Source organism: Syngnathoides biaculeatus, chromosome 3, assembly GCF_019802595.1.
Source record: "Syngnathoides biaculeatus isolate LvHL_M chromosome 3, ASM1980259v1, whole genome shotgun sequence".
NCBI lineage: Eukaryota > Metazoa > Chordata > Actinopteri > Syngnathiformes > Syngnathidae > Syngnathoides > Syngnathoides biaculeatus.
Genome location: NC_084642.1, coordinates 13119141 through 13144175, shown reverse-complemented (window position 1 = coordinate 13144175; position 25035 = coordinate 13119141). Strand labels below are relative to the sequence as shown.

Genomic DNA, 25035 nt, shown 5'->3' with positions numbered 1-25035 from the left:
CATAAATACATTTTCTTCTTCTCTTTCATTCTCCAGACACTTCTTACTGCAACACACTCACACGCAACCTATGTACAGTGATGCAGGAAAGCAGTAATGGTGCTCTGCGAAGGGCAAATGGATCAAGGTGACTGAGCAGAGCGAGGGAGCGTGCTGCGCCGCTAAGTGCTACCGCTAACTGCTAACGGATTTCACAGATGCAGATGCATGTGTGCGGGCGCACACGTGCATGGCAGAGGGAGTGTGACAGAAGATGAGTGCCACACAAATTTGATCAGTTTAGCAGTACGTGCCAATTTTTGTTTACCTAAAATGAATTGAACTTTTTCTTCTCTTAGATTTTGATATCTTTTTTTTGTCAAACTTTACACCTGAAGGTACTTAAAGGATGAAACTTTTGATCCTGTTAAAGTTAACTGCGGGAGTGATGTATGAAAACACTTGATCCAAAAGGTTAAAGCTATAAAATATTTTTGGAGAGAGAGAGGGAAAAAAAGTCCCATAAGTAGAAAAGTAGTATTGCATGTAGGAGTTAAGCATGTATGCAGAATTAAAAAATATTCTAAGTGTATCACAATGATGTATAAAATTAGAATGGAATGTTTGAGGTCAAACTATTTGTTTCTGGAGGCCTTTGAAAAATGCTCCTGTAGAAAATAGTGGAAACATTTGTCTGATGAATCTGTGACAGTCAAGCAAATATTATATAATATTAACCTGCCCCTTCTACTAGACGACTTCACTGGCACTTAAGAGACACCACTGTATGTGAGGTGTGTCAGAAAACATATTTCAAATCCAAACGTCAAACTCCAAGTTTTCCCTCGCAGTAGGAAACACCCTTGAGTCCAATGCCCTCAACCAGAACTTCTCTGCCACGCTTTCATGCATTCCTGTAAGTATTCTTACGAGATCCTCCGTCATCACAGCCATCTCGATGTCATCCACATCTTCAAAACAGGCCCTCCTGTTCACCCTCTTGTGCTTGAAAAAGAGAGGTGGGGGGGGGGTGGCTAAATGGAGCCAGGTCAGATGAGTAGGGAGGTTGCTCCGGAATGGCGATGTCCTTCTCAGCCAGGGGCTGTTGGATGCTCAGGGGATTGTGACCAGGCGTGCCGCGCTGTCATGGTGAAGCAGCTATGATGTCTTTGTAGCTAGGCTGGATGATTGTCTGGCCCACATTCAAGGGGAAAATTTGTAGTCTGGGTTTGAAATACTGTAAATCTTTTTTGGACAACGGTCTTGGAACTCTTCTGACACATCTTGTATTTGAAAATGTCAGTAATGAAAAAAAAAAAAACCCAACTACTCACTCTCCTTCCCTCCCTCCCACCATCTCTCACACAGTCTCTCTCTCTTTCCCTCTGCTCTCCCTGTTAAATAAACAATGCAGCGGGTTGACCTTTTGGGTTAACAGGTTTTTATGCTAGCTCTACTCAGCACTCACGCTGATTCCATTACCACCAAAGGTCCGGTGAACCCCGCGAATAGGAAAGCAGCCCGTCTCGCTGTCTGTCTTAGCTGCGTGTTTCAGTGCCTTATTTCCAGCGCTATCTCTGCAAGTTGGGGTGCTTCTTTTTCTATCTATCTGTGTGGCTAATTAGCCACCCCTCAGTCTGCAGTGGGTCCCCCTCTGCTTGGGGAAGACCCCAATACGAGAATTAGGAAGAGATGTGGTTTCCTATGACAGCTCTCCTACATTTCAAGTATATATACAGACATTTTAACCAGGTACTAATCAATTTCAACTTTCGACAACAATACTCTCTTATTAGAGCGTCTTCCAAACAACAATGCAAGCCAGTCACCTTGATCAAGCTTCACCCACACACAAAGTAACTCTTGTCGTCACCACCCTCCCCATTCCTGCTCCTCAACCCTTCCTCCAAGAGTTGAGTGTTATTTAAGCTTTACTGGCGCGTGTAAAATTCTGCAATTTGAAGGGCTGTTAAGTTTTTCAATTGAAATTTTCATTTAAGATGCAGGTGATGCTTTTTTCCTTTTTTATTTTTTATTTTACCGACACTTAACTGCCCTCTCAGAAAAAACGGGGCTGAGGGGACGCCAGGTATATGCCCCCCCCCACTTATTGTGAAGACTTCCTTTCTTTCTCTTGTTTTCCTCTCTGTCCTCACACCTTGACAACCCTTTGTCTTTCCTTCTTCCTCCCCCTCTCCGCTCACCTCCTCTTTTCAGTAAAACATGGTAGCAGAAGGCTAAAGCAGGAGCATGGGGGCCACCAAGCCCTAAATCACATTTACAAGGATTTGGTTAGCATAGTAATAACACAATCAAGCGACAAGAGGCTAGGAAAGGGGGAGGGAGGAAGGATGACCTGAGAGGGTTTGCATGTATTGTGTGTGTAGCGTATACACTGTATAGTTAAATTGCAGTCCTTTGTGCATATTCAGTGTAACTCATTTTCCGTACATTTAAATATGTAACAATACCATGAGAATATAAGACATTTGGCCCTCGGCGTGTGCATAAAAGATTCTTTAGTACCACAAGTGTGGGTGACGGGTCTTCTGAAGGTGAATGAAGCTGCTAAAAGTCAGAATGGAAGCTGAGCTTAAGCGTTATCGGCACATTTACCAAGCCTTGTCAAACCATGACAAGCAGTAGTGTAAGAATTTACATTGCGTTCCGTATCTTTACTTCCTTTACGTCGGCGCTGCACCAAGACGAGAGGCAGGCTCATGATGCTTTTCCAAGGTCACGAGCTTGATTTGTATCCCTCACATCAAGTGGATACCTAATGCGCATTATATATTTTGAGGTACCAGCCAAGGAACTCGGAGTTGTCAGTCATTCAATTTTGTTTCAAAAGAACTTTGAGCCACTGACATTTGGGAGGATTTATATAATTCCCTGCTAACCTTCAGACCAATCTATGGGATATGAAAAGGATACTAAACATTAGAAAATCATATATGGCATTAGAATCAAATCTGTGTTTTAGTCAGCATGAAATCATTTAAATTATGCTAAACCAGACTGTGTTTCTCATTCTCGGACATTGCATTATCATTTTGCTATAAGACAAAGGACCGCATCAGTGACTGTATCATGATAGCTTGGTGAGTGACTGGTTAGTAGCTCTGTCTCACAGTTCTGAGTTTTGGTTCAAATGGAGCTTCACTGATATGAAACTTGCAAGTTCTCCCCATGCTTGTTTTCTCTGGATACTCCAATTTTCTCACAGATTCCAAATACATGCATGCTAGGCTGATCGCAAATTGCTTTTAGGTGTGAATGTGTCAATGCTTATTTTTTTTTTTGCTTATATGTGCCATGCAACTGGGCCAGTTCAGAGTTTACGCTGTTTAGCGTCATCTGACATACATGCCAGCATGCCTGCGACCCCAGTGAGGATAAGCAGAATAGAAAATGGAGCGATGATCGTCTACTACATGGTTATTTTGACATTAAAAAAATCTAACGCTGTATGTACTATATATAGATCTGCAAACATAATGTTCATCTTATAATGGATTAGTTTTTTTTTTCTCTGACATAACAAATGTCATAATAAGGTAGGGAATTAGCTCACATTACTCGATAAAATTAAATGTGAATTCTTTGTGTCCGTCTCTCTCACCTCATAGTTGATGTTCCTTCCCTATTGCACTCTAGCTTTCAAGTCATTTTTTTCTTTTTCTTTTTTTAAATGTTCACTACCCTGACTTACAGACACGTGCTGCATTCACACACTGTCAAATTTGCTGGTAGGCTAAGAACATTTTGTCAAAATGGAGCTTTTAATCATGGTCTCTTGAGCATGCTAAAACACAAACACATGCACACACAGGCCCGCTTCTGACAGAAACACACTCTCTTAGATCACTTAGCTGGTGTGAACATGCGAGTAGACAGAGGAAAGGGAGCTGTCCGACACGGCCAGAGTTTATGTTCACAGGAGTCGTGTGTCTGTTCTGCAGCGGCAGGAATTCATAGGGACCAAATTACATTAAAAAGATGGATATAAAACTTTAATGGAATGATAAAAAGGAAAGGAGGAAACCTGGGTCTCTCCATTTCTCTGTTCCGTCATTAGGCTTCTTTTTTCACCCCTTTGCTTTTTTCCTCGCACATTTCTTGTCCTATACCTTCCCTTTTTTCCACCTGTATTTCCCACTCCAATCTTTTCTTTATTTCTTATCTTATCTTTTTCAATTCTGCCCATTCACACTTGTAAATAGTTAAAGAGACAGTCAAACTGAAGTGGGGGAACTTACTGCTGAAATGCAAAGAAGACCGACAGAGCAGAAAGGAGATGAAAAGGTGAGGAACATGAACAGTGAAAAAAGGAAACATGTATTACATTGTTTATATGAGTACTTGGGTATTCAACCTATAGTGTGCAATACTTTACAATGGAATATACAGTATATTATAAAAAATGGGGGCGGGCAGTGTCCCAGCTCACAATCAAGTTATATCGGATTGGGTGATGGGGATATATAAATATTAAACCTTAACTTTAATCTAAATCAAGGCATTTGTTCAAATACTTTTCCTCACCTACAATGTCTATTTTTTTTTTCAATTTTGTTTTTGTTCATTTTGCTACAAATACTATTTTAATGTGCAGGAGAGCCAGGTGAAAAAAATGATTAATTTCGTGTCTCATATTCATTTTTTAATATCTGACATTTTTCCCCCAATTCTTTCTCAAAAAAAGATAAATAAAGGAGTTCAGTTTCTCATCCCTAAAAGACGGAGATTAGAGTTGTTTCTCTGATGCTGGGGAAGCACAACATTTTAACCAGCACCAGTGATGTCTGCTGCATCCCCAAGAGACATACTGTAAGTATTGTACATTTCCACGTCATTATTAAGGTGATAGTTACACAAATGGAGTTCTCTTTGCGTGTGTGTTGCAAATTTAATTCTGCATAGCGAGCGGAGGGAATCGGGGCCGTAATTTAATCCATCCTTAATGTCAGCGGATGTGTGTGCGTGAGCCTGAAAAGCATCGGCGTGTGAAAGTGCATTTGTGTTCATGTGAGCGTGCATCTATATATCAACAACGCTAGGATGTGTACAAACACACTTGTGGTGTGTACATGCGCACAGATCAAACGTATGCAAATCTCAGCTGCTTAATGATTATGTATGCCACAATAATGTGCTGCTAATTAATATATAACTTTTCACTGAAGAGGCTGCACCAGTAGCTAATATGATTCTATTACCACAATTAGCCCACAATGACACTGGCTAGGTCACTCAAACTCACATACACAAACACATACACGCACACCCCACATTGTACAGTATGCAGGTCTTGTTCTCTCACACTGTCAGGGTGTTTCAGCTTGCTCAAGTCACTAACATCTTCCTTCTCGTTGGGTTTTCTCTATGATGAGTTTAAGCGAATCCACTATGAAAACAATCACATACTTTTTAAGAGAAAGATGTCAATGCCTTTTTGGTAATAGGCAGCTAATAAAGAGTGAATATTGTAATTGCAGTTCTCTCTGTTATGTAAAACATTGTTGCCAAGCCAAAATGGCAAAAAAGTGTTTGCTGTAAACCAGCATAACAATCCGCAGGTAACACGCTCCGCTTTCTAAAGGGAGTGAGCAATATAAGGATGACATTATGGCAATATGATTTAATCTTTCGTAAGTAGAATGATCCTCCAGTCTTTCAGTCCATCGGGTCAAACTTCCTATATTTCAGAACCATTTAATGTTTTACTTGATAAAATACCATACCTGAGTGACTAATTGGATCCCATTTAGAAATACTACACTGGTACCTTAACATACAAGTGATCTGACTAATAATATAAATTTGAGATACAAGGTATCATCCAGACAAATTTTGTCTTGGCTTACAAGTAATGACTTGAGTTAGGAGGGCGGTTGAAACCATCTCCAGTGAAATAAACAAAAAAAATAAAGCAATTAAGATGAAACCTCTTAATGGAACCTCTGTTAAACAACCAGCCAACCACTTGACAACCTTATTTTTTGGGCTAATATTGCATAGGTTATTAAACTAAAATACATGCAACTTAATTCTATTTCATTTATTTTCCCCCCCTGTAAATTAGCCCTTGGTACATTTTCCAAGATATCGACAAATTGCCAGTGATTAGATCGTATGAAGCTGAAGATCTTGGAATGGAAACTCTGCTTCAACAAAGACAGACAGCCCTTTTGTTGGAACTAGAGTGAAGTGAGCTACAAGAAGGAAGACAATACTCACTCGCCACGCCATTTAAAGGCACAACACATGAGTGTTTGTGTGGGTGTGAGTGAGTGAGAGCAAGAGAGAGAGAGAGAGAGTGAGAGAGAGAGAGAGAGAGAGAGAGTGAGAGACACTTCATAAAACCAATTCAATACTGTTCACTCTTTTTCCAAGTTTTTAATACTTATAACCCAACTGTAGGTTGTGTGTGTCTTTATTACACACATGGCCATAAATGATCTAATTACAGTATGTTTTTGTTTCCTATTAATGTAGGATTTTTAACATTGTTAATGGTCGCCGCACTGGAGTTTATGTTAAAATATGCATACTTACTGTCCTCTGCTGTGCGGAGGGCTTCCCAGGGGGCTGTCGTCTGTCCATACGTGTGTGAGACTATCAATCGGAATAGATACTGGGTGTATGGAGACAGGTCCGGCACGTAAAAGTAGAATACGTCCGTCACATTTTCCAGGAGCCTGAACGTGAACAAGCGCCAACAAACACCATTTATGTTACACATTATAATTAGTGATGTCGTGAAACTAGTTTAAAAAAATAAAAAGATCTCAGCTATCAAATATATAATAACAAATCATATATAATTGCAAACAAGTACAGTAGATCATCAGTATTTGGGGGAGTAGCTACCAGGATGGACTGAGGAGAATAGCAAGAGGCGCAGATAATTGATGCCGATTGCAATTGCATTGACATCTTTCTTTCTTTCTTTCTGAAAGTTTAAGAAGTACTCAAGGGAACCAGAAAATGTAGGGATTTGATTCTTCACTTCAGCTACCTCTGTTAATTTGTGCTAAAGATCACGGAGTCAAGAGTGGAGTACCTTGCTCTGAATTGATTCATCTCGTGAATCAACCAACTGTAATACATAAAGCTTTGAAATTATCTTTCCATGTAAAATATACAAAATTATATTGAACTTAGTGTCCTTATCATTCCGGAAAGTCTATCCGGAGCCTCTGATGAAATCAATAATGTGTGGTCATGTGAAAAAAAAAGAAAAGGTGGTAATCACATTTTCATTTAAATCTATGAACATTTGTTAGCAGCGCACTGCTCCAATCAACAATTTGGTTGGAATGTAGGTGAGGTATCTCCCGTCATTAATGGAATGGACTCTTCTCACTGCTCCCGCATGGTACCACGTTGAGTATCATGTAATCTTACATGATGAGGGGAAAGTAGAGTAACATACGAGACTCTCATAAATGAGGGACCACTGGCAATTTAGCATTAGAACCACAGAAGGGATGAATGAATGAATAAATCAGGGAACAATGAGATCTCTAAAGCAGAAGAAGAGGAGGGCATGCTTGTCTGATATATAATACATGCACCTAGTCATTTATTTATTAGCACAGAATGAAAGCCTCCTCTTCTTGGATTAAATTGCAATTTGTTGTCAGGAAGCATGTAATGAATACATATCAGATGCACAGCCCCTCTCTCTTTATTCCATCATAAGTTCTGTACCTGTCTGTCGCCTTCTGCCCTCTTTGATTTTCTTTTTTTGTGGGATTTTGTCTCAACCTCATCGCTCCAGCTCATACCCCTTGGTGTCATTTTGATGTGACATTTTCTGCTGTTGTATAATGTGTACATGCATATGTGCTGTACATATGCATGCTCATTTGTCTTCCCCTTTTGAAAGTCTGTTTCTGGTATGGGGTGTTTTGAGTGTATTTTAGATCACTTATGCTGTCCATGCATTTGTGACAGCCGTGCACAACTTCTTTGCGCCACCTTACCTTAACACGGGTCTCTGTGGTGATGTCCTCATTTGTAGACTGTAGTGAAGAGGGCCCGGGGCATTCGAGTGTGCCGGTTCGGACCAAGACACATTTAGACCGGTGCTTGTTGCATGAGTGAGTCTCAAAGCGGACAATCCGTCTGGAGCTACAGTGAGAAAGATGGTGATGGGTCGAAAAGGAGGGAAAGGAACAACAAGTTAAGACAGAAACAGTAGGATGCAGGAAGTGAGAGGAGATGAGCTATGTAACATGAGGAAAAGTCTCAAGACTTTGGGAACAGATTTTTTTCCTCAACTGGCAAAATTTTCCTGCCGTACCGATCAGTGAGTCATTTGAACTTGGCATGCTGGCTTAAGATGCGAGTTCCCCTCTTGAGCAGTGACACTGAGGTCCACTTGAGCAAGGCACTGAACCTCCAACTGCACAGGGGCATGCTACCATTGAACATCCCTTTTGGGCTACAATTGCTTCAGTATTATGTGTGATATTTCTTGCACTGACACCCAGATGTTGTCACTCATTTAAACGTGAATATTTAACGCTGCAACAGTTAACTGAGCGGTCAATTGGAAAGGGCAATGTCCTACTTCTGTATTTTGTTCAGTAGTTTTTGGATTAACACCATTCAACACTGCAATTAGCACAGGGTGCCATTGACAGACGTTCATTTTGTATGCGCAACCGTGACGTAACGGTGGATACCTGACACCATGTGCAGGACACTGTGACATCTAATAGGAAATATGGTGGTGGAATGTTTTAGAGCAGGGCTCACCAACATTTTTGAGGCTGAGGGCTACTTTGTGAGCACCGATCGTATGAAGGGCTACATGACCTGTTTGCAGCAAATTTCAGACTCAGTTCATTACATGTACATAAAATATTTTTGTTTTAATTTATTGAAGTAAATGACATTGCAGGTATTTTAACATTTTAATTCACGTAAGCAAGTCAGATTCAGAATTTAAAGCATAAATAATAGTAACAATTTGTGGCCTATGGTATTTTTGGAACATACCTCACAGGCGCCTTATATGGTCCTCGCGGGATGTCATTCGCCCGCGGGCACCGCGATGGTGACCCCTGTTTTCGAGTTTCAAAGGATTTTTTCTTGGCATTTTACAGTGAAAACACCATGAAGGGGTTAAAAGAAGAAATCATTACTTAATGTGGTGTGTCCCAAGATCTGGGATGCAAACCAGGGGGCGAATCTTGACATGGTTTAAAAAAAAAAAAAAAAAAAAAAAAAAGACTAAAGTACACCTCGACCAGTCTTCATGGAGCTGTAGCTAACGTACAAGCCTAAACTGCTCTAGAAATGAATACAACTTTGGCCTACTTTCCATTCAAGCCAGTGTATGATTACTCTGCAACCAGCGGCAAATACACTATGGGAAAATTTGAGTGTAATGCGGTGGGTGCCACGTGAACCGAGTGCAGTTTGTAACTACAAGCTCAAGAACAGCAACATAATGTAAACAAGAGAGAACATGTGGGTGATATAGATGATTCTAAGACAAATTCACAGAGAAGATTAAGTGACAGAGTGTATCGCAGGCTTTTTTTCTTTTCCCCACACACAAACACACTCAGGTACACCTAAAGAAGCTCAACTCCTCAGTAGTGACCCTCTTTTACTGCTGAGAGTGATGTAAGAATGTTTGCACTTCAAAATGACATCTCGAGTCAGGACGATGACCACACTCATGGAGGATATGGAGGGGATGTGAGGAAAGATGCGATGGGAATATGTTAAGGATGCCATAAGGAGAAGAAAATGAGGGTGCCAGTTGTTTTGACTGTGTAAAATAAGAGATGCTCTTTGGATGCTGAGAAGTGACCCTTCAATCAAACAAACTGATCTGACACTACAACAGCCACACTGATTGCACAAGTCTTCGTAGCACACATACACACTGGTGAGCCTTTGTCTATCTCATGGTGCGTTAGCAGGTACAATATCAGAGGTGTCACTAATCGTTTTAAACTATGCACTTTTATGTTCGCTTCTCGGGGCCTGCTCTCCTCCTCCTCCTCTCCTCGTGCGTATCCTGCTTGGCGAGCTCGCCTCTGTTCTTTCATGGAACAAGGAGGCATCAAGACAGTTTGCCTTAAAGACGTATAAAGAGATGCCAGAGGCGCAGAGGTAGAAAGCTGGTTGGAAAGAGAGGAAACGTCTGCTATTTAAAATTTATACTTTCTCATGTCTTTGTTTTGAACTTGAACAGTGGAACTTTCCTGTGTGTGCCTTTTGTTTGAGAGATGGGCATGGTGCATGGCTCTGCAGTCAACTCTTTGGTTAACATTGACTAAAGCGTTCTGGGGCGTTTGTGCACAAACTACACACACAATGGAGGTCTGCAGTCTACCGTCTGCACAACACATTCCGCAAACAAGGCAGACATACTGCACTGAAAATACCATGCTTTGAAAGACGTTATGCCAAGTTATTTTTCAAAATGGTCACTTATTTACTTTTAATTGACTTTTTCCATATAATTAACAAAATGGAATCCCGTTTTGCATACTAGTACGGACTCACACAAAATTCTCCCTGTGATCGGATTAGAGGACGACCAAAGTCAGACATTTGTACATTGGTGGTACCTGCTGGAGACGTAGTAACATTAAGCACCGGGCTCTCGACACAGCCTTGTGTGTTGCAACCTTCGGCCCAGAAGCTGTAGTTGGTGTACGGCTGCAGGTCCGTCAAAGTCAACCACCTACTGGCTGCCGTGTCCCCGTCCAGCACCACATCGCCGTCTGACAGACGACAGAGAAGTGCCATAAATCTGACTGAGGATGTTACATACATCGAGTGACGTTATTGTCACGGCACATTTATTTATTAACATCATCAGTGCGATGGCGGGAATCTGATTAATAAAACATACACACGTGCAATGGGGAAACGCAGGCAGGAGAGAAAGTTGAGAGAGGAATACTAACTGGGAATGATCAAAAGAGAGGTTTCCATATTGAGGTTATGCAAGGATAGTCAAAGAAAAGGGATCTGAAAAATCCCACAATGCGAGCCTATCCAATATATTTAGATGGACAGACGCGCACAAACATATCAGGCTTGTGTGAACTGATGAAGGCACTGTGTATCAAAGTACCACTGGCTTATGGGGAACTAGAGCGAGACACCATCTCTCTTTCTTGTGCACCTCTTCTATCCCTCCCTCTACTCATTTTAATGTCTGTTCCTGTGCGAGGAGCAGATCAAACGTCGACGAGTGTGTGTGACTTGATGAATCTGTGCAAGTTAAAGGATCACTGTGTGACTGTGTTCAGTCGTTCTATTCTCATTTTGTTCAATTTTCTTCTTCCCCCCTTTCTGTCCACTTTTCTTTTTTGTGCTGGCTCTATTTCACTGTTGTGTTGTTTGTCATGTGTTGTCTAGGTCTGGCTCGCAATCTTTTCCACTACTAAATCAATAGAAGCACGAATCTCTCATCCTGTTGTATTTCAGCAACTTGACTTTGTTCCACATTCAATCTTCATACTTTTGTTTTTTGCTTTGGTCTCCTGAGTCCTATCCAAGGCACGCAGGTCAAATCATTCCTCCAGTTTTTCTCTACTACTGCAAGAATTTGATTATTCTTATCAGGCACCCCCTTTTTTTTGCACGACTTTCACACAAAGTTACTATGTTGGTAGACCGTCTTTTCAGACGTCTTTAGTCATTGGCTGTTAACTTTAAACTTTAAAAGGTTGAAAACCATAATTTATGAGCACATCACTCATGGTTGCAGGAAAAGTGACACATGCTGAAATGCTGAACTTTAACAGAAAAAGTTGTTTAAACAAATACATGAACTGTGGAACTTTGGTGTAACACATTCCATTCTGGGATGCTAGTGAACATCAGATTTATGTTTTTGTTGTTTTCTTGTTTTTAATCCCACAGGAAATACTGTAATGTAAAAAAATCCAGTCAATGTTTCACCATCATGAAATGTCAAATGTCATACCTTTGTACAAGAAGTTAACCAGCGTGTGATAAAACTAACCTAGGCTACCTTCAAATGAAACTACCCTGTATATTTAAAACTAACCTTAACAGTGATGATAAATGAGACAATGTGACAAAGGTTTACAGTATATAAAGTATACGCTTGTAGCTATATTGTTATATAGTTGTTGTTATATTCAAAGCTTGACTATGTTGAACTAAGTTCAATTTCTTCAAGTTCTTTGATCATCACCACACTTTCTCTTTTTCATCACTTTCATTTTGTGCCAGCATCACAATTAAAAAAAAAAAAAAAATCCGGCTGTCTCTTCATATGCTGATTTTACACAAGACAGTTTTACCAAAACGTTTTTGTGGAAATTTTCTTTCCAAAAGTATCCAAATTCAACTGTCTTATTAATGTTGACAAAGTATACAAACATATAGTATACTGTATATATTATAGCAAACAGGTAACGCAACTGGTTGTATTGTTAAAGTAGTAAAAGCAAAAAACATTTTAAATGTATTGTATGTGTGTTACCTTCACTTTTATAGTATAGTGTGTATCTCATGTAGCCATTGGGTCTTGGTGGGGCAGTCCAGCGGGCTCGTAGTGAACGGGAGCTCTGGTTAGTCAATTCTAGCAGTATTGGGCCTTCTGGGGCCCTCTCTAATGTGCGTACTTCCACCTGGTTTAAAGAAAACGAGCAAACAACCATACAAATGTGCATTATAAAGGTCAGTGCAGACTGCGTGTTTGTTCGCGAGCACGATATTGCATTAAAAACAAACTATTCACGGTACCTCATTTCCACTATATATTGAGACAGGTTTGTGCAGGAATCTTTCTCACTTTTGTGAATGCTGCCATTCCCCTCAATTTTAATGAATGAAGGCAAAAATCAGTTAGAAAATGTTGGGTATCTAAGAAGGAAAGATGTTTGCTATACCTATTCTTCAGTCTCTATTTCTGCCATCCATATAATGCTGTCTTTATTTTCTCCTTTTCGCCATGTTGCTCAACCTCTTCCACTTCTCTTGTTCACCTGCGTCAGCTGTTTTTGGGGCGTTCTATTAAATACGGTCTCCGTATTGGAAAAATGCCTCAAAATACGGCCTGTCGTCAGAGGTGTCGTTTAGAAAGGAGTGACATTTCCTAGCAAATGTCACTGTCGTCACGCCAACCCTCGTTATTGAGCTGAGAGAATCGATCACCTTTATGACACCCTGCAGCTCGCACGTGCACATACATTTTACAATGCTTGCAATAAGGACACCTATATTGTTGTTTTACTGTGTTTAGTGGCTAAGAGAATAATCCACACGCCATATTTTACAGCCCACAGTATAATGAGATACAACACTGATATCAAGAGCTGTACAAAAAATATACACTTTTAAGAAGGTAATACAAGTACAGTACAGGCAATGCTTAGTTTTTATTAGAGGTATGGATAGAAATATTGGAACCATCTCTCAGTAGTAATGTAATAAAGGTGAATTACCAGTAAATTATGACTGGCTGTCACTTGTGATCTTTTTGTTGCCCATATGAATTACAAGAACACTGCAACATCTCACTTACTGCTGGTCCCTTCCCACAGCCACGCAGTGTGCAGGCCTGCAGCCTGAATACATGTTTGCTCCATGGAAAAAGCTCCTTCACCACCAAGAAATTCTGGGAGGAACTGAAGTTTGATATGAGAACACCATCCATCCAAAGGCCGTAGCTCATGATGATGCCTGGGGGGGAGAGAACATGTTATTTTTATTTCAGAAATTAAATAAAATGTCAGCAAATTTACTTGTGTTTGGACAAAAGCATTGGGACACCAGTTTCCATCTAAAGGAAGTCAAAAGGGAAGAAAATATGGAATTGCAACCACATTTTCATCTGTAACAGATTCCACTCTTCTGGCTCGACTTTTCCTAACCAAGTCTGTTGTATTTCTTTACTCATTTATCAAGAAGAACATTTGTTTGTTTGATGCTGATGCTGGACATGAGATTTATTAGTTTTTTAATTGATGAAGTTTGTGTTAGTTGTTATTGCCCTTGTATTTCATTTATCTTTTCCCCCCACTGTCTTGGAGACAAATCTCTCCCAGGAGGAGAGCAATAATGTGACCTAGAAATGACAGTTCTCATTCATTCCGAAGGTGTTGGTCAGCACCCCAAATACATACATGGGCTTTTCTTAAAGTTTTCCAACAAAGTTTTAAGTAAAATGTGTCCAAATGACTTAAAGGGAAAGTTCAAAAGTTGAAAAAAAAAAAATTCTGAATCTTAAAACTGCCCAAGTGACCTGATAGTAGAATATCTCTTAAATTATCCTGGGAAAATTCATCCAACTGGTGCCATCTTATGTCTACAATTTATTTTTTTGCTATTATTGTTTTTTTAAAAACATCTGTGTATTGCACAACAAATGTGGCCAATTAGAGACTGCTTTAGCAGAGGGCATGACTGAGGGGTGTTCAACCCATGACGTCTACACGGCAGAGACATAGGCTCGTGCAGAGTTGTGCCAGGAATCCAGTATTTATCTCTGGTTAGGAGCAAATGTTTGGACAGTTCTGGGGAATAAACAAGTGTAAAGGGTAAACAAGGGCTAAAATTGAATATTTAACTTTTTGGTGGAGATTCAGAATAAACAAATAATGGAGTATAAGCTATGCAGGTGGACTTTTAATTTGACCTCTTCTTCTTCTTTTCCTTTCGGCTTGTCCCGTTAGGGGTCGCCACAGCATGTCATCTTTTTCCATCTTAGCTTATCTCCTGCATCTTCCTCTCTAACCCTAACTGCCCTCATGTCTTCCCTCACGACATCCATCAACCTTCTCTTTGGTCTTCCTCTCGCTCTTTTGCCCGGCAGCTCCATCCTCAGCATCCTTCTACCAATACACTCACACTCTCGCCTCTGGACATGTCCAAACATCCTAAGTCTGCACCCTTGAAACTTGTCTCCAAAACATCCAACTTTGGCTGTCCCTCTAATGAGCTCATTTCTAATCCTATCCAACCTGCTCACGCCGAGCGAGAACCTTTTAATTTGACCTCTTAACTGCTGAAAATGTGTCCTAATGTTCAACGTTTCAGTATTTTTTGCTGTTCTCTATCAAGGAACTGAGTGTAAAAATTTACAACCAGTGTTTTATTCATGAATTGACTAATACCGCACATTTCAGAGCATGTCCATGAGTATGTCTTTCTGTGACTCTTCCAGTCTCTGTCTCTCACTTGCAACCTGTTGATGACATTTGAAGATGAGTCTCAACTTCCTTCTGAAAGAATCCCCTTTGAAGTCTTGCAGTGGTGATGTACAATTGATGAATTGTGAAGTGTAATCTTGAACAAATGTCAAAATGTTCCCACTCTGATTGGGTGAATCTAATTGAACTGAGAACTGTATTGGTCAATTGATGGTTCAAACACTTGTTGAGAATTTAGACATTTAGTTTTTTTCCTAACAGAAAGTAGTGCAAAAGTACTGAAACATTGAACAGCTGGACTGGTCTATTCCAAAGTTTAGAGAAGGTCAAATTAAGTTTACCTGTAAAGCAGTGGTTCCCAAAGTCAACCTGGGCCCAGACCCCCAGTGAGTCGTTCGAAAACCTCCCGGACCCCCAACCTCACTTTCGCCAATAATGTAGTGCTGGACATGGCTATGCCATTCTGGTACAAAGAAATACTCAATTTTAGTGGCTCACGTGCTCTTGCTTTTTATTTTATTTTTATATATTTATATTTCATTTTTATTTTATTATTACTCTGTCTCAGACATCATGTCGCGGACTCGATGGAAAGACGTTTTTCACCCCCTAGGGGTCCGTGGACCCCACTTTGGGAACCACTGCTGTAAAGGTTAGTGGCTTTTAGGTTCATCCTAAGATTTCCTTTCTGTTTCTGTCATTGGCTGGTTAACAGTCCATGGTGTAACCAAACTACTTGACTAAAGACAGCTGGGATAGACTCAAGCTCACCCGCAACCCTGATGAGGACAAGCACTATAGAGAACAGATTAATGGATTTAAATACACGTATACCAAATGGGATACTAGTCTCTAGCCATTTCTATCTAGCATCAATCCGTGTCAGTCAGTCGCACAGTGATCAAACGGCATCCGATTCTACTTGCAGAGTAAGTGCTGTGATTTTTGGCATGTATGATTCAATGGTGGAGACAGCATTAACACTACCAAAGGCATTAAAGGATAACCAGGGAGAGACTCATGGCATGCGCTCACACAAATAGGGGTGCCGAGAAGGGTGTGAGCGTACACAGGTTCTCTGTATATATACACAAACATAAGATACAGTACAAGCCCATGCACACGCATGCCAGCCCAATAATTACATTACTTCCACCTAAAAAAAAAAAAAAAAAAAAAAAAAAAAAAAGGCACACAAATGTAGTTTTCCTTAATAAAAATGCATACTGGGGGGCTCAAAAGATCAGCGGTAAGAACTGAGAGTCAATTCGACTTTAATCATGTGTGGGTTTTATTATTGCTCAATACAGATACACACACCTATCAGGAAAATGAAGACACAAAAACCCTGTGGACACCAGTTACATCAGGGGAGCTCTTAATGTGGCCAATCACATGCATGTGAGAGTGCGTATGTGTTTGTGTGTGCGCACGCGTCTGTGCGTGAATAAGCCCATATCAGTATAGGCTGTAATAAAGACAGGTTGGGAAATGAAGCAGCGAATGCATAACAGGCTTATTTCCCCTCTTTGTCTGCGTGTTGCCCCGACCTAATCCCCGAGAGGATTATCCCCCGCAAATCCCTGCGGAATTGGGGAGAAGGAGGGGAGAGAGAGACGGATGGGCGAGGGAAAATAATACAAAATCTCACTCCACTGTAACCCATCACAATTGTCTTTGTCATTACTTGATGCCGAAAAAGAACGGAGGAAAGGGCGCCGTTCTCCTCTACCTTTCTCCAAGTAAAAAAAAAAAAAAAAAAAGAAATCTTATTAAGCATGAGACAATCAGGTAATCATGATTAAGTGTCTCCCTTGTTATACATTTCTGTCATCAGATGAGGAAAGCTTTAAGTAATTTACCCTGGCTAATATGCACACACATCACAGGGTTTATGGAGCGACATGCACTCATCTGGCATTAAACGTAAAACACACAATTCTCACCGTGCGCACACGCCTTATGGAATTACACATACTTTTAACGAGCATGGCAATAACATTTGATATGTGGCAGTGCGTTTGTATGTTGGAGACTGTGAAATTGGCTGGCAAATCCTCACATGGTTTTCTTTACGCTACTCATTTGGTTTTGTTATCACACTGTAGTCAGCACATCATAACTCTCAGTGTATTGTGCTAAGTGGTGTTAAGCAAACCGATTTTGTTAAAACTGGATATTATATAGGCATACAGTATGATTGGTTCATAAATTCTTGGACCAGACCTGCCCTAGTACATTTTTTGGCCCGATTTACAAGAAAACTCACAATGTATCGAGATACGTGCTTTTTATTGGACAACCGGAAATAGGCACTATCCTAAATATACAGTGCCATGACATTATTAACTGCCTTTTTCTATTTCATATATTTTGCAGTTTGATGTTAATTATTAAGGTGAAAAAAACTATTTAAAGCAACCTGGACCTGTGTGCAAAGTAAGTACTATAATTCCCCTCCATGTTTAATCATGAAAACTGTGATTCATCGAATTTTTGGGAAAGTTGAGTTCATTTTCACCGATCACACTTAACCTTGATTACCTTAAAAACTGTTAAATCAAGAAATCACTCAATGAAAACCTAACAAAATGAAGTTGGCCAAAAGACCTCAATAGGCTGTACCAAAAAAGCCATGATACAAAGATGTTAAAAAACAGATGGAAAATAAAATAATTGGCATCTATCATTCTGGAAAGGGGTATAAACCCATTTGTAAAGCTTTTGGAGTCCAGCGGACCACATGATCTCCTAGTGGCGAAAACATGGAACAATAGTGAACCTTCCCAGGAGTGGCTGGCCTACAACAAATATCCCAAGAGAACTGAAATAACTCATGCAGGAGGTCACAAAATAAGCCAAGACCACATCTAAAAATAACACAGGCCTCCCTTGCCTCAGGTAAGATCAGTGTTCATGACAACAATAAGTAAGAGACTGGGTTGAAATGGCCTCCATGGCAGAGTTCCAAGGTGAAAAACACTGCTGACAAAAAAGATCAAAGGAACAAAACACTCATCTTACTTTTACAGGAAAACAAAATTGGAAAGATTTCAAGAGTTTTGGTAGCATGACGAGACAAAAGTAACTTTTTTTCACTGCTCTGTAGCTTCATTTTCCTAGCAAAACTAGAACAAACAAACACAGAGAAAATGGCTCAGATAAGAGTTCATCCTGTTAACACAACTAAACAATTTGTTTCTATATTATTCTTACCCAAACTTCAACTCTCCTGGAAAATTTTGAAAGCCATTCAAGTGTTTTTTTTTTTTTTTTTGCATAATACTGCTTAAAAATGCTGCTGCCCGTTTTGCAGGTCGATGGGGTTCAAGTGCCAGAAAGAGCCCCAATACTAAGCCAATGCAGGTCCTTAGCCCGGTTAAAAAAAAAAAAGATGGTTGGATTGACTGCATAAGGAATGGGATCTAGCACAAAAACTGTGCTAAACAAATCGTGCGAGTCACTCGCTTTGGTGACCTCAAATAGCTGAAAGGCGTAATAATAACGTAGCATAATCCTGTTCATTAACACGCAAAAAAAAAAAAAAATAAGAGTTTACAATAACGTGCTTGCATCCACGTTTAAAATTTTTAAATGTGGAAATTTTCAGCTTGGATATGAAATGAATAAATAGATTATAGGGAAAATATATTTTTATATTAAATGAAAATGCTGACAATGTTTAAAATTAATACTGAGAAATTTTTTATGAAATTGGATTTGAAACTAAGAGACCACTGGAATTATATAACTGAAACTAGAATCTTTTGCACATCAAACAGCATTATGTGCCCTCAATTCTCATCTAAAGTGCATAAACTATGTCTGTGGCCGGCAATATATTTTAACTGGCTGCAGCTGGATTGAATGGAGTTAAAAAGTAACAGACGGAGAAACGGGAGCTGTGAGGGGATTTGCTGGCAGCCTGCAGTTCTCTTCTCAGTCAAAAGGGAGCACTTTTCCTCCACTTAAAGGAACAAAGAGAGGCAGCGGACTATTCTCGGCGTTTGTCAGTTTCCTGCATGACACTCTATGGCCTCCTTCCCTCACAATCCCATCAGTTTCTCTCTCTCCCTCTCTCCTTACTTCACATTCACATTTAACATGAGGCCATTGTTCTCCAGCTTTCTGTTTAGCCCCATGTGAGGTCAACCTGAAAAACACAAGGTTTATACCCGTGTGTTCTACCATGGATGAGCTCATGACTGGACTTATGCACTGTATTCATTCTGTATGTCTCATGATGTTCTGATGAAGCTTTTCATTTTTCTATAGTTTTTTTTTTTAATCCGTATAAATGTATTCAGACACATGGAGACAAACAGACACAATCACAATCACAATCACACCTAGGGGCAATTTAGAGTGTCCAATTAATGTTGCATGTTTTCGGGATGTGGGAGGAAACCGGAGTGCCCGGAGAAAACCCACGCAGGCACGGGGAGAACATGCAAACTCCACACAGGCGGAACCGGGATTAAACCCGGTCCTCAGAACTGTGAGGCCAACGCTTTCCAGCTGACCCACCGTGCCGCCTATATTTAAATGTATTAAGGATAAATATGACGTAAAGGGCATACGCAGTATGTCCTCACCATTTGGAGTATCGGGAGCTGTCCAGGTGACGTTCAGTGCATGTGGCGACAAAGGGGTGACTAGTGGTGGTGGGACATCCTCTGGGGTGCTTTCCTCAGTAACAGCCTGCGCAGGGGGGCTTCGGGTGCAGCCACCACCCGTGCAAGCCTGAAATACAAACAAGACATTGAATAGGGGCCATGAAAGTAAGGATTCAAAACAAATTCAAAATACTCACGGCAACTGTGATGGTGTAGGCCGTGCCAGGAGTGAGGTTGCGGAGTGTGTGGTCTTCAGCAAGTTCTGAACTGTTGTGGACTATGGTCAGCTCTGTCTCACCCTGTGCAACAAAGACGGAATAGAACTCCAGAACACCATTGACCTGAAAAGGTCGTGACCACCTGGAGATGGAGAGAGGAACCAACATACATCTTTGACATTATTACTATCAAGAGCATAGACAATGGCTTAAAGTCCTTCACTTTTGACTCGATGATGAAATAATTAAGACAGCGCTTCTGAAAAATATCACACGATGTATTCATATGAATTGAAATGATGTAATTACACATGTATTATTTATATTTTCCATGAGATTTTATGATTTCATATAAAAAAGATGACCTCTGTTCATTTGGCTAGGTTGGGATTTTATTCTGGTAAAGTTGTTGAAACCTTTTCACAACTTTTGAAACTGTAAAATAGACTTCTGTAGTACATGTGCTGAAAATGATGTTTTGCTTCATGCCAATTTTTTAAAGTTGTGATGAATTCCAACTCTTATGATAACACAAAAGTAAATGTTTTTTCAAGATATAATACGAATAGTTCATAAAAATTCATGTTAACCCCTGAGAAATCCAACTCCCTTTAACGTTAGAAGGGAGTGGCGATTGAAAATCGTGATAAATTCCTTTCGTTGAGCCCCTTTTTTGTTTTCTTTAAATGCTGATTCTGGGATGACAGATGAGCACGTGTTAGCACACAATTAGGCGCTCTGACTAATCTTTCACATTCTTTATAAGATTTATATGCCGTCGATTGGCACGGTGATGCACAACCGCTTTTGAAAAGCTCAATCAAAGGCAAGTTGGAACAAGTTGAGTAAAATTGATTGAACAAATGGTTTTAGAAAACTGATGGTTTGAAATAGTTGTGATAAGGTGGCGTGTGTTTATATTTACAGAAAGTGACTATGATGGAGTCAGTCTTCATTTTGTAGCTACAGAGGACATAAAAATTCTTCATACACATGCCTGATCAAATTACAGGTTTTTGTGATATAAGAAAATGAGACCAAGATGAAGCATTTCAAAACTTTTTACACCAATCATGAGAAGACCAACATCTGTATAACTCAATGGATTTTTTTGGGGGGAGATTAAAAAATAATCATGTGGTTGCAAAAGTCTGCAAACCGTCTTGTAACTGGGATGTGGCTGAGTTCAGAATTAAGAAATTGCAATTAATTTCATGTTAAATGATTGATGGTACACACCAGCCACCATTTCAAGTGACTGATGTTTTAGAGCAGGCTTTTCCTGACATTTTATTTGTTTTCAAGCAGACCTCGGAAGATTTTGTGCCAATAATTATTGTTATTTTGAACAGTTCCTAATTCCCTCCAGGATAACACATTTTCCCACATCAAGAAAATTTGTTCATGCCTACAGAAAATAAAGCTGACTTTTTTTGGCCATATTTCCAGCAGGTCTGGCACAAAAACCACACCACTCATCAACAAAAGATGATCATACCTACAGTGATGCATTGTGGCGGTAGCATCATGCAAGAGTTTTGGTTTCTTTTAAATATGGACCGAGGGGCTTTGACGAAGGGGAGGGAATTACAAATTCTTCAAAATACCAGTCAGTGTCAGCAAAGAACTTAAAGACTTTTGTTGTCAAGGAAAAGTTAAAAAAACCCACAACAGCATCTGAAATTTATTTTGCGTTAATTGGAGTTGCCTTAAATGATGGCGGATGTGTGGTGATTCCCATTTAACGTCTTTGAATGTGATTGGTTAACTGAACACAGCAGCCAGATGCCACTTTGAAGTGGTTCTGCTCATTTGTGAAACCACATTTGAGTGAATCGTTCCTACTTCCCCTCTGTAAAACATATATTTCTTTCATTAAATCGTACAGGTTGTAGGCCAAATTAATGGGAGAAAAAATTTGGGAATTATTTATCTTGGTCTGAGTTTTTATTTCACAAAAACCTGACACTTACACAGAGGTGTGGAGAATTTTGTAGAATCTACCACAATAGATTCCTCTCTTTGGGGAAAACGTCCTCCATTACTGTAGTGTGCATGTGGACATATTTGTCCTCCATTCAGAAAACCATACACTTACAGCAAAAATACTCAAAAAGACCTTGTGCTTAGGAAAGCCAGCATTTCTTGACGTGAATATCTTACTGTGCGCGAGTATGAATGTATTTTATGTAAGGCATTGTGAGCTGAGGGCAGAGGATAAATCTGCTGATATTGCTTAAACCCCATACTCTCGCCTCCCCCAACCTTTCTCACAGTCTCTCACCCTCACTTCCTTACATTTCTTGCATTTGCATCCTTTCTTCCCCCTCCCCCTGTCAAGCTCTCAATAACTTAAACCTTTCTCGCTCTTCATTTTTCAAATAGATGTTGCACATTGCTGTCTTCCTCAGCTTTTCTCACAGACACAATAGGAAGATATTGACCATGTGTGACATTTCAACCTCTGCCTGTTGCCAATGTGCTAACAAGGCAATACGCGCTCCTTCCCACAGCAAGTGAATTTATAGTGTAAAACTGTTTAAATAACCACAGCACAATACGTAACCGTGTGGTACCGATGGCAGTACTGTCAAGGATAAAATATGACTTTGATTTTGTTTCCCAAGCAGTCACCTCTTTCCAAACAAAAGATGCATGTAGTAGCCTTGTTTACCTAATATGGCTGCATAAGTAGCACCCGCGGAATACCTTTTGCGGTTAAGTGTTGTGTTATTGCAGTGTAGTATTTCTTCTCAAGTTCATCTTCACAAACTATGTGGAGAGGTTGCCCATAGATAAAGGAAGAATGAATAAACAATTACAGATAAAGACGATTATGCAGGGTTCAAGGTTCACCACTGTTGCATATTTTCTCCACGAGAGGATAATGGCTCTCGCTGTGGTTCACTAGAGTCCTAAAGCTTCAGAAATGGCTTTTGTAAGTCTTTCCAGCGTGATAGATGTCAATTACAATATTTCTCAACTGTTTGGGAATTTCATTGTATTGTGTCATTTTCTCTCTTTTTTTTTTTTTTACATCTTTTTTCCCCACTCAATTTTGTCAGTACAGGTTTTGTTGAAGTGATTTCTTGATTGAATAGGTCAGGAGGTAATCAGGGTTGGGTGTGATCAGCAAAAAATAACCAAAAAATGTGACTAGCCACAATTAATTCCTGATTCAACATCTGGGGTATTTTTATTTTCTTCAAACAGTGCTTGCTAACTTTGAGTAGTCTGTTTTTTTATTAAAGCCTGGGTGTCATCCCTATAAACATTCTAAAATAGATATTGTAATGAAAAATACATATGACAGTATTCACTTCAATGTCTCTACGAAGAAAAAAAAGTGAGGGGAGAGCGCCTCATCCATGCACAAAGTTGCGCAATTGAGTGTCCCTCGACATCCAAGTGGTCGCCATATTAGTTGCGTCTGTTGAAAACGCGCAGTGCCTGCGACTATGGAAGCCGAACAACAGAGATATTCGCATTTTTCCGACGCCCCTTCTGACACCGAAGCTCTTTTCGAAAAGGACGACACCACACAACCAAGTGAAGTTACCGGGGCAATATTACACTATTCTTTCGAGCCATATTCAGATGATATCCGCATCCCGTCCGATCCACTCCTGTGGCGGAGATGAGCCATCGCGGCTTATCGCAGCCGGTCGGTGTGGCTTATGACAGAGCCGAGCGGTGCTGCTTTAGTCATAGTCGAGCCGGGACGCTTTATGCGCGCACGCGACTGAGTAACGCATTCTCGGCTGGGTTCTTCAGAGCCGCCCCCGTCGCAAAGCCCGACGCGCAGCCTTCACTGTGGCTGAGTTTCGGAGCCCGTGGTGGCATATAAGGAGGAGGTGGAGCCTAGCTATGTTTCTTTTAGGGGTATGTTCAAAGTCACCGCAGTACTCGATGAACACTACCGAGACATTGTTGGCTGGGCGACGCGCACATCGACACATTTCATACGCAGATCTTTTGTTACGTTATGAGAGAGACCGATTACGTGGTCCGCCCCAAACTATTATTTTTTTTAGTAGCTGTACGCGCACATCACATTTCATACGTGGATCTTTTGCTACGTTATGAGAGAGACCAATTATGTGGTTCGCCCCAAACATTTTTTTTTTTTTTTTTGAGCTGTATACACAACCACCTGTTATTTGGAACCCAGGAAGCTCCCGTCCTTTGCACCCGTGCAATCCATTTTTCACAACGAACAGGGACTCTTTTAAACTTATGAAGGGTAATTCTATTTCCCAAGTGTTCAAGCAATGTCCAGCAATGCAATGAGCCAGCATTTTGGCTAACACGAAGGAACAACGAGCTACCATCCCGGAGTTAAAACTAATGGAAACAAATGAGTCCACTATTGTTTTAATAGGTTTATATATATATATATATATATATATATATATATATATATATATATATATATTATATATATATATATATATATATATATATATATATATACACATACACACACACACACACACACACACACACACACACACACACACCACACACACACACATACACTACTGTATGTATCTCAATACAGTGAAACACAATCTGGTCTGTAAATTTCCCATACCAAATAAAGAGAATAGACATACAGGAATTAATTTGGGCAGAAAATGAAACTAAAAATCATTTCAAATAAATCAAGCCATCTTTTGATGGCACCCGACATGATGCTGAAGAAATGTACCGTCTGGCCTCCTGCTTTCAGCTACTGTACATCCATTGTAAAAAAGCAGAATTTGTCTTTGAATATTTACCAAGTTTTCCAATCTACTAGCTGCTGGAAAGAAATGCTGAAGAAGAAACATGCAAGTATTAGAGCGCTGTTTCCATTTATAAGTCTTGTTAATGTATTTCTGTGAACATAGCTTGTCGCGGATAAACGCACACACTCGTAAACACTTACACAATGTCCAGCGACATTTTCAAATGACCGGTACGGGAAAAGGTGTAAGAGATTTATCTTCCTCCCTGTAGAGAGGAAAGGTCAAGTGCAGTGTGTCAAGTGAATATTCTGCATGGTAAACACAA

At 40.1% G+C, this 25035-nt stretch overlaps 1 protein-coding gene across 6 annotated transcripts in view; it reads right to left on the bottom strand.

The window, feature by feature from the left end:
* ush2a (Usher syndrome 2A (autosomal recessive, mild)) overlaps nucleotides 1-25035 on the bottom strand; it is a 207714-nt gene that overhangs the window by 88209 nt on the left and 94470 nt on the right. For all 6 annotated transcript variants that reach the window (XM_061814395.1, XM_061814394.1, XM_061814398.1 and 3 more), the window contains 7 exons: nucleotides 19960-20122; nucleotides 19742-19889; nucleotides 13520-13677; nucleotides 12476-12623; nucleotides 10581-10736; nucleotides 7971-8118; nucleotides 6538-6680 (listed from right to left, as the gene is read on the bottom strand). In XM_061814395.1, the coding sequence (XP_061670379.1) occupies nucleotides 6538-6680; nucleotides 7971-8118; nucleotides 10581-10736; nucleotides 12476-12623; nucleotides 13520-13677; nucleotides 19742-19889; nucleotides 19960-20122 (1064 nt within the window). The remainder of the gene's footprint in view (nucleotides 1-6537; nucleotides 6681-7970; nucleotides 8119-10580; nucleotides 10737-12475; nucleotides 12624-13519; nucleotides 13678-19741; nucleotides 19890-19959; nucleotides 20123-25035) is intronic.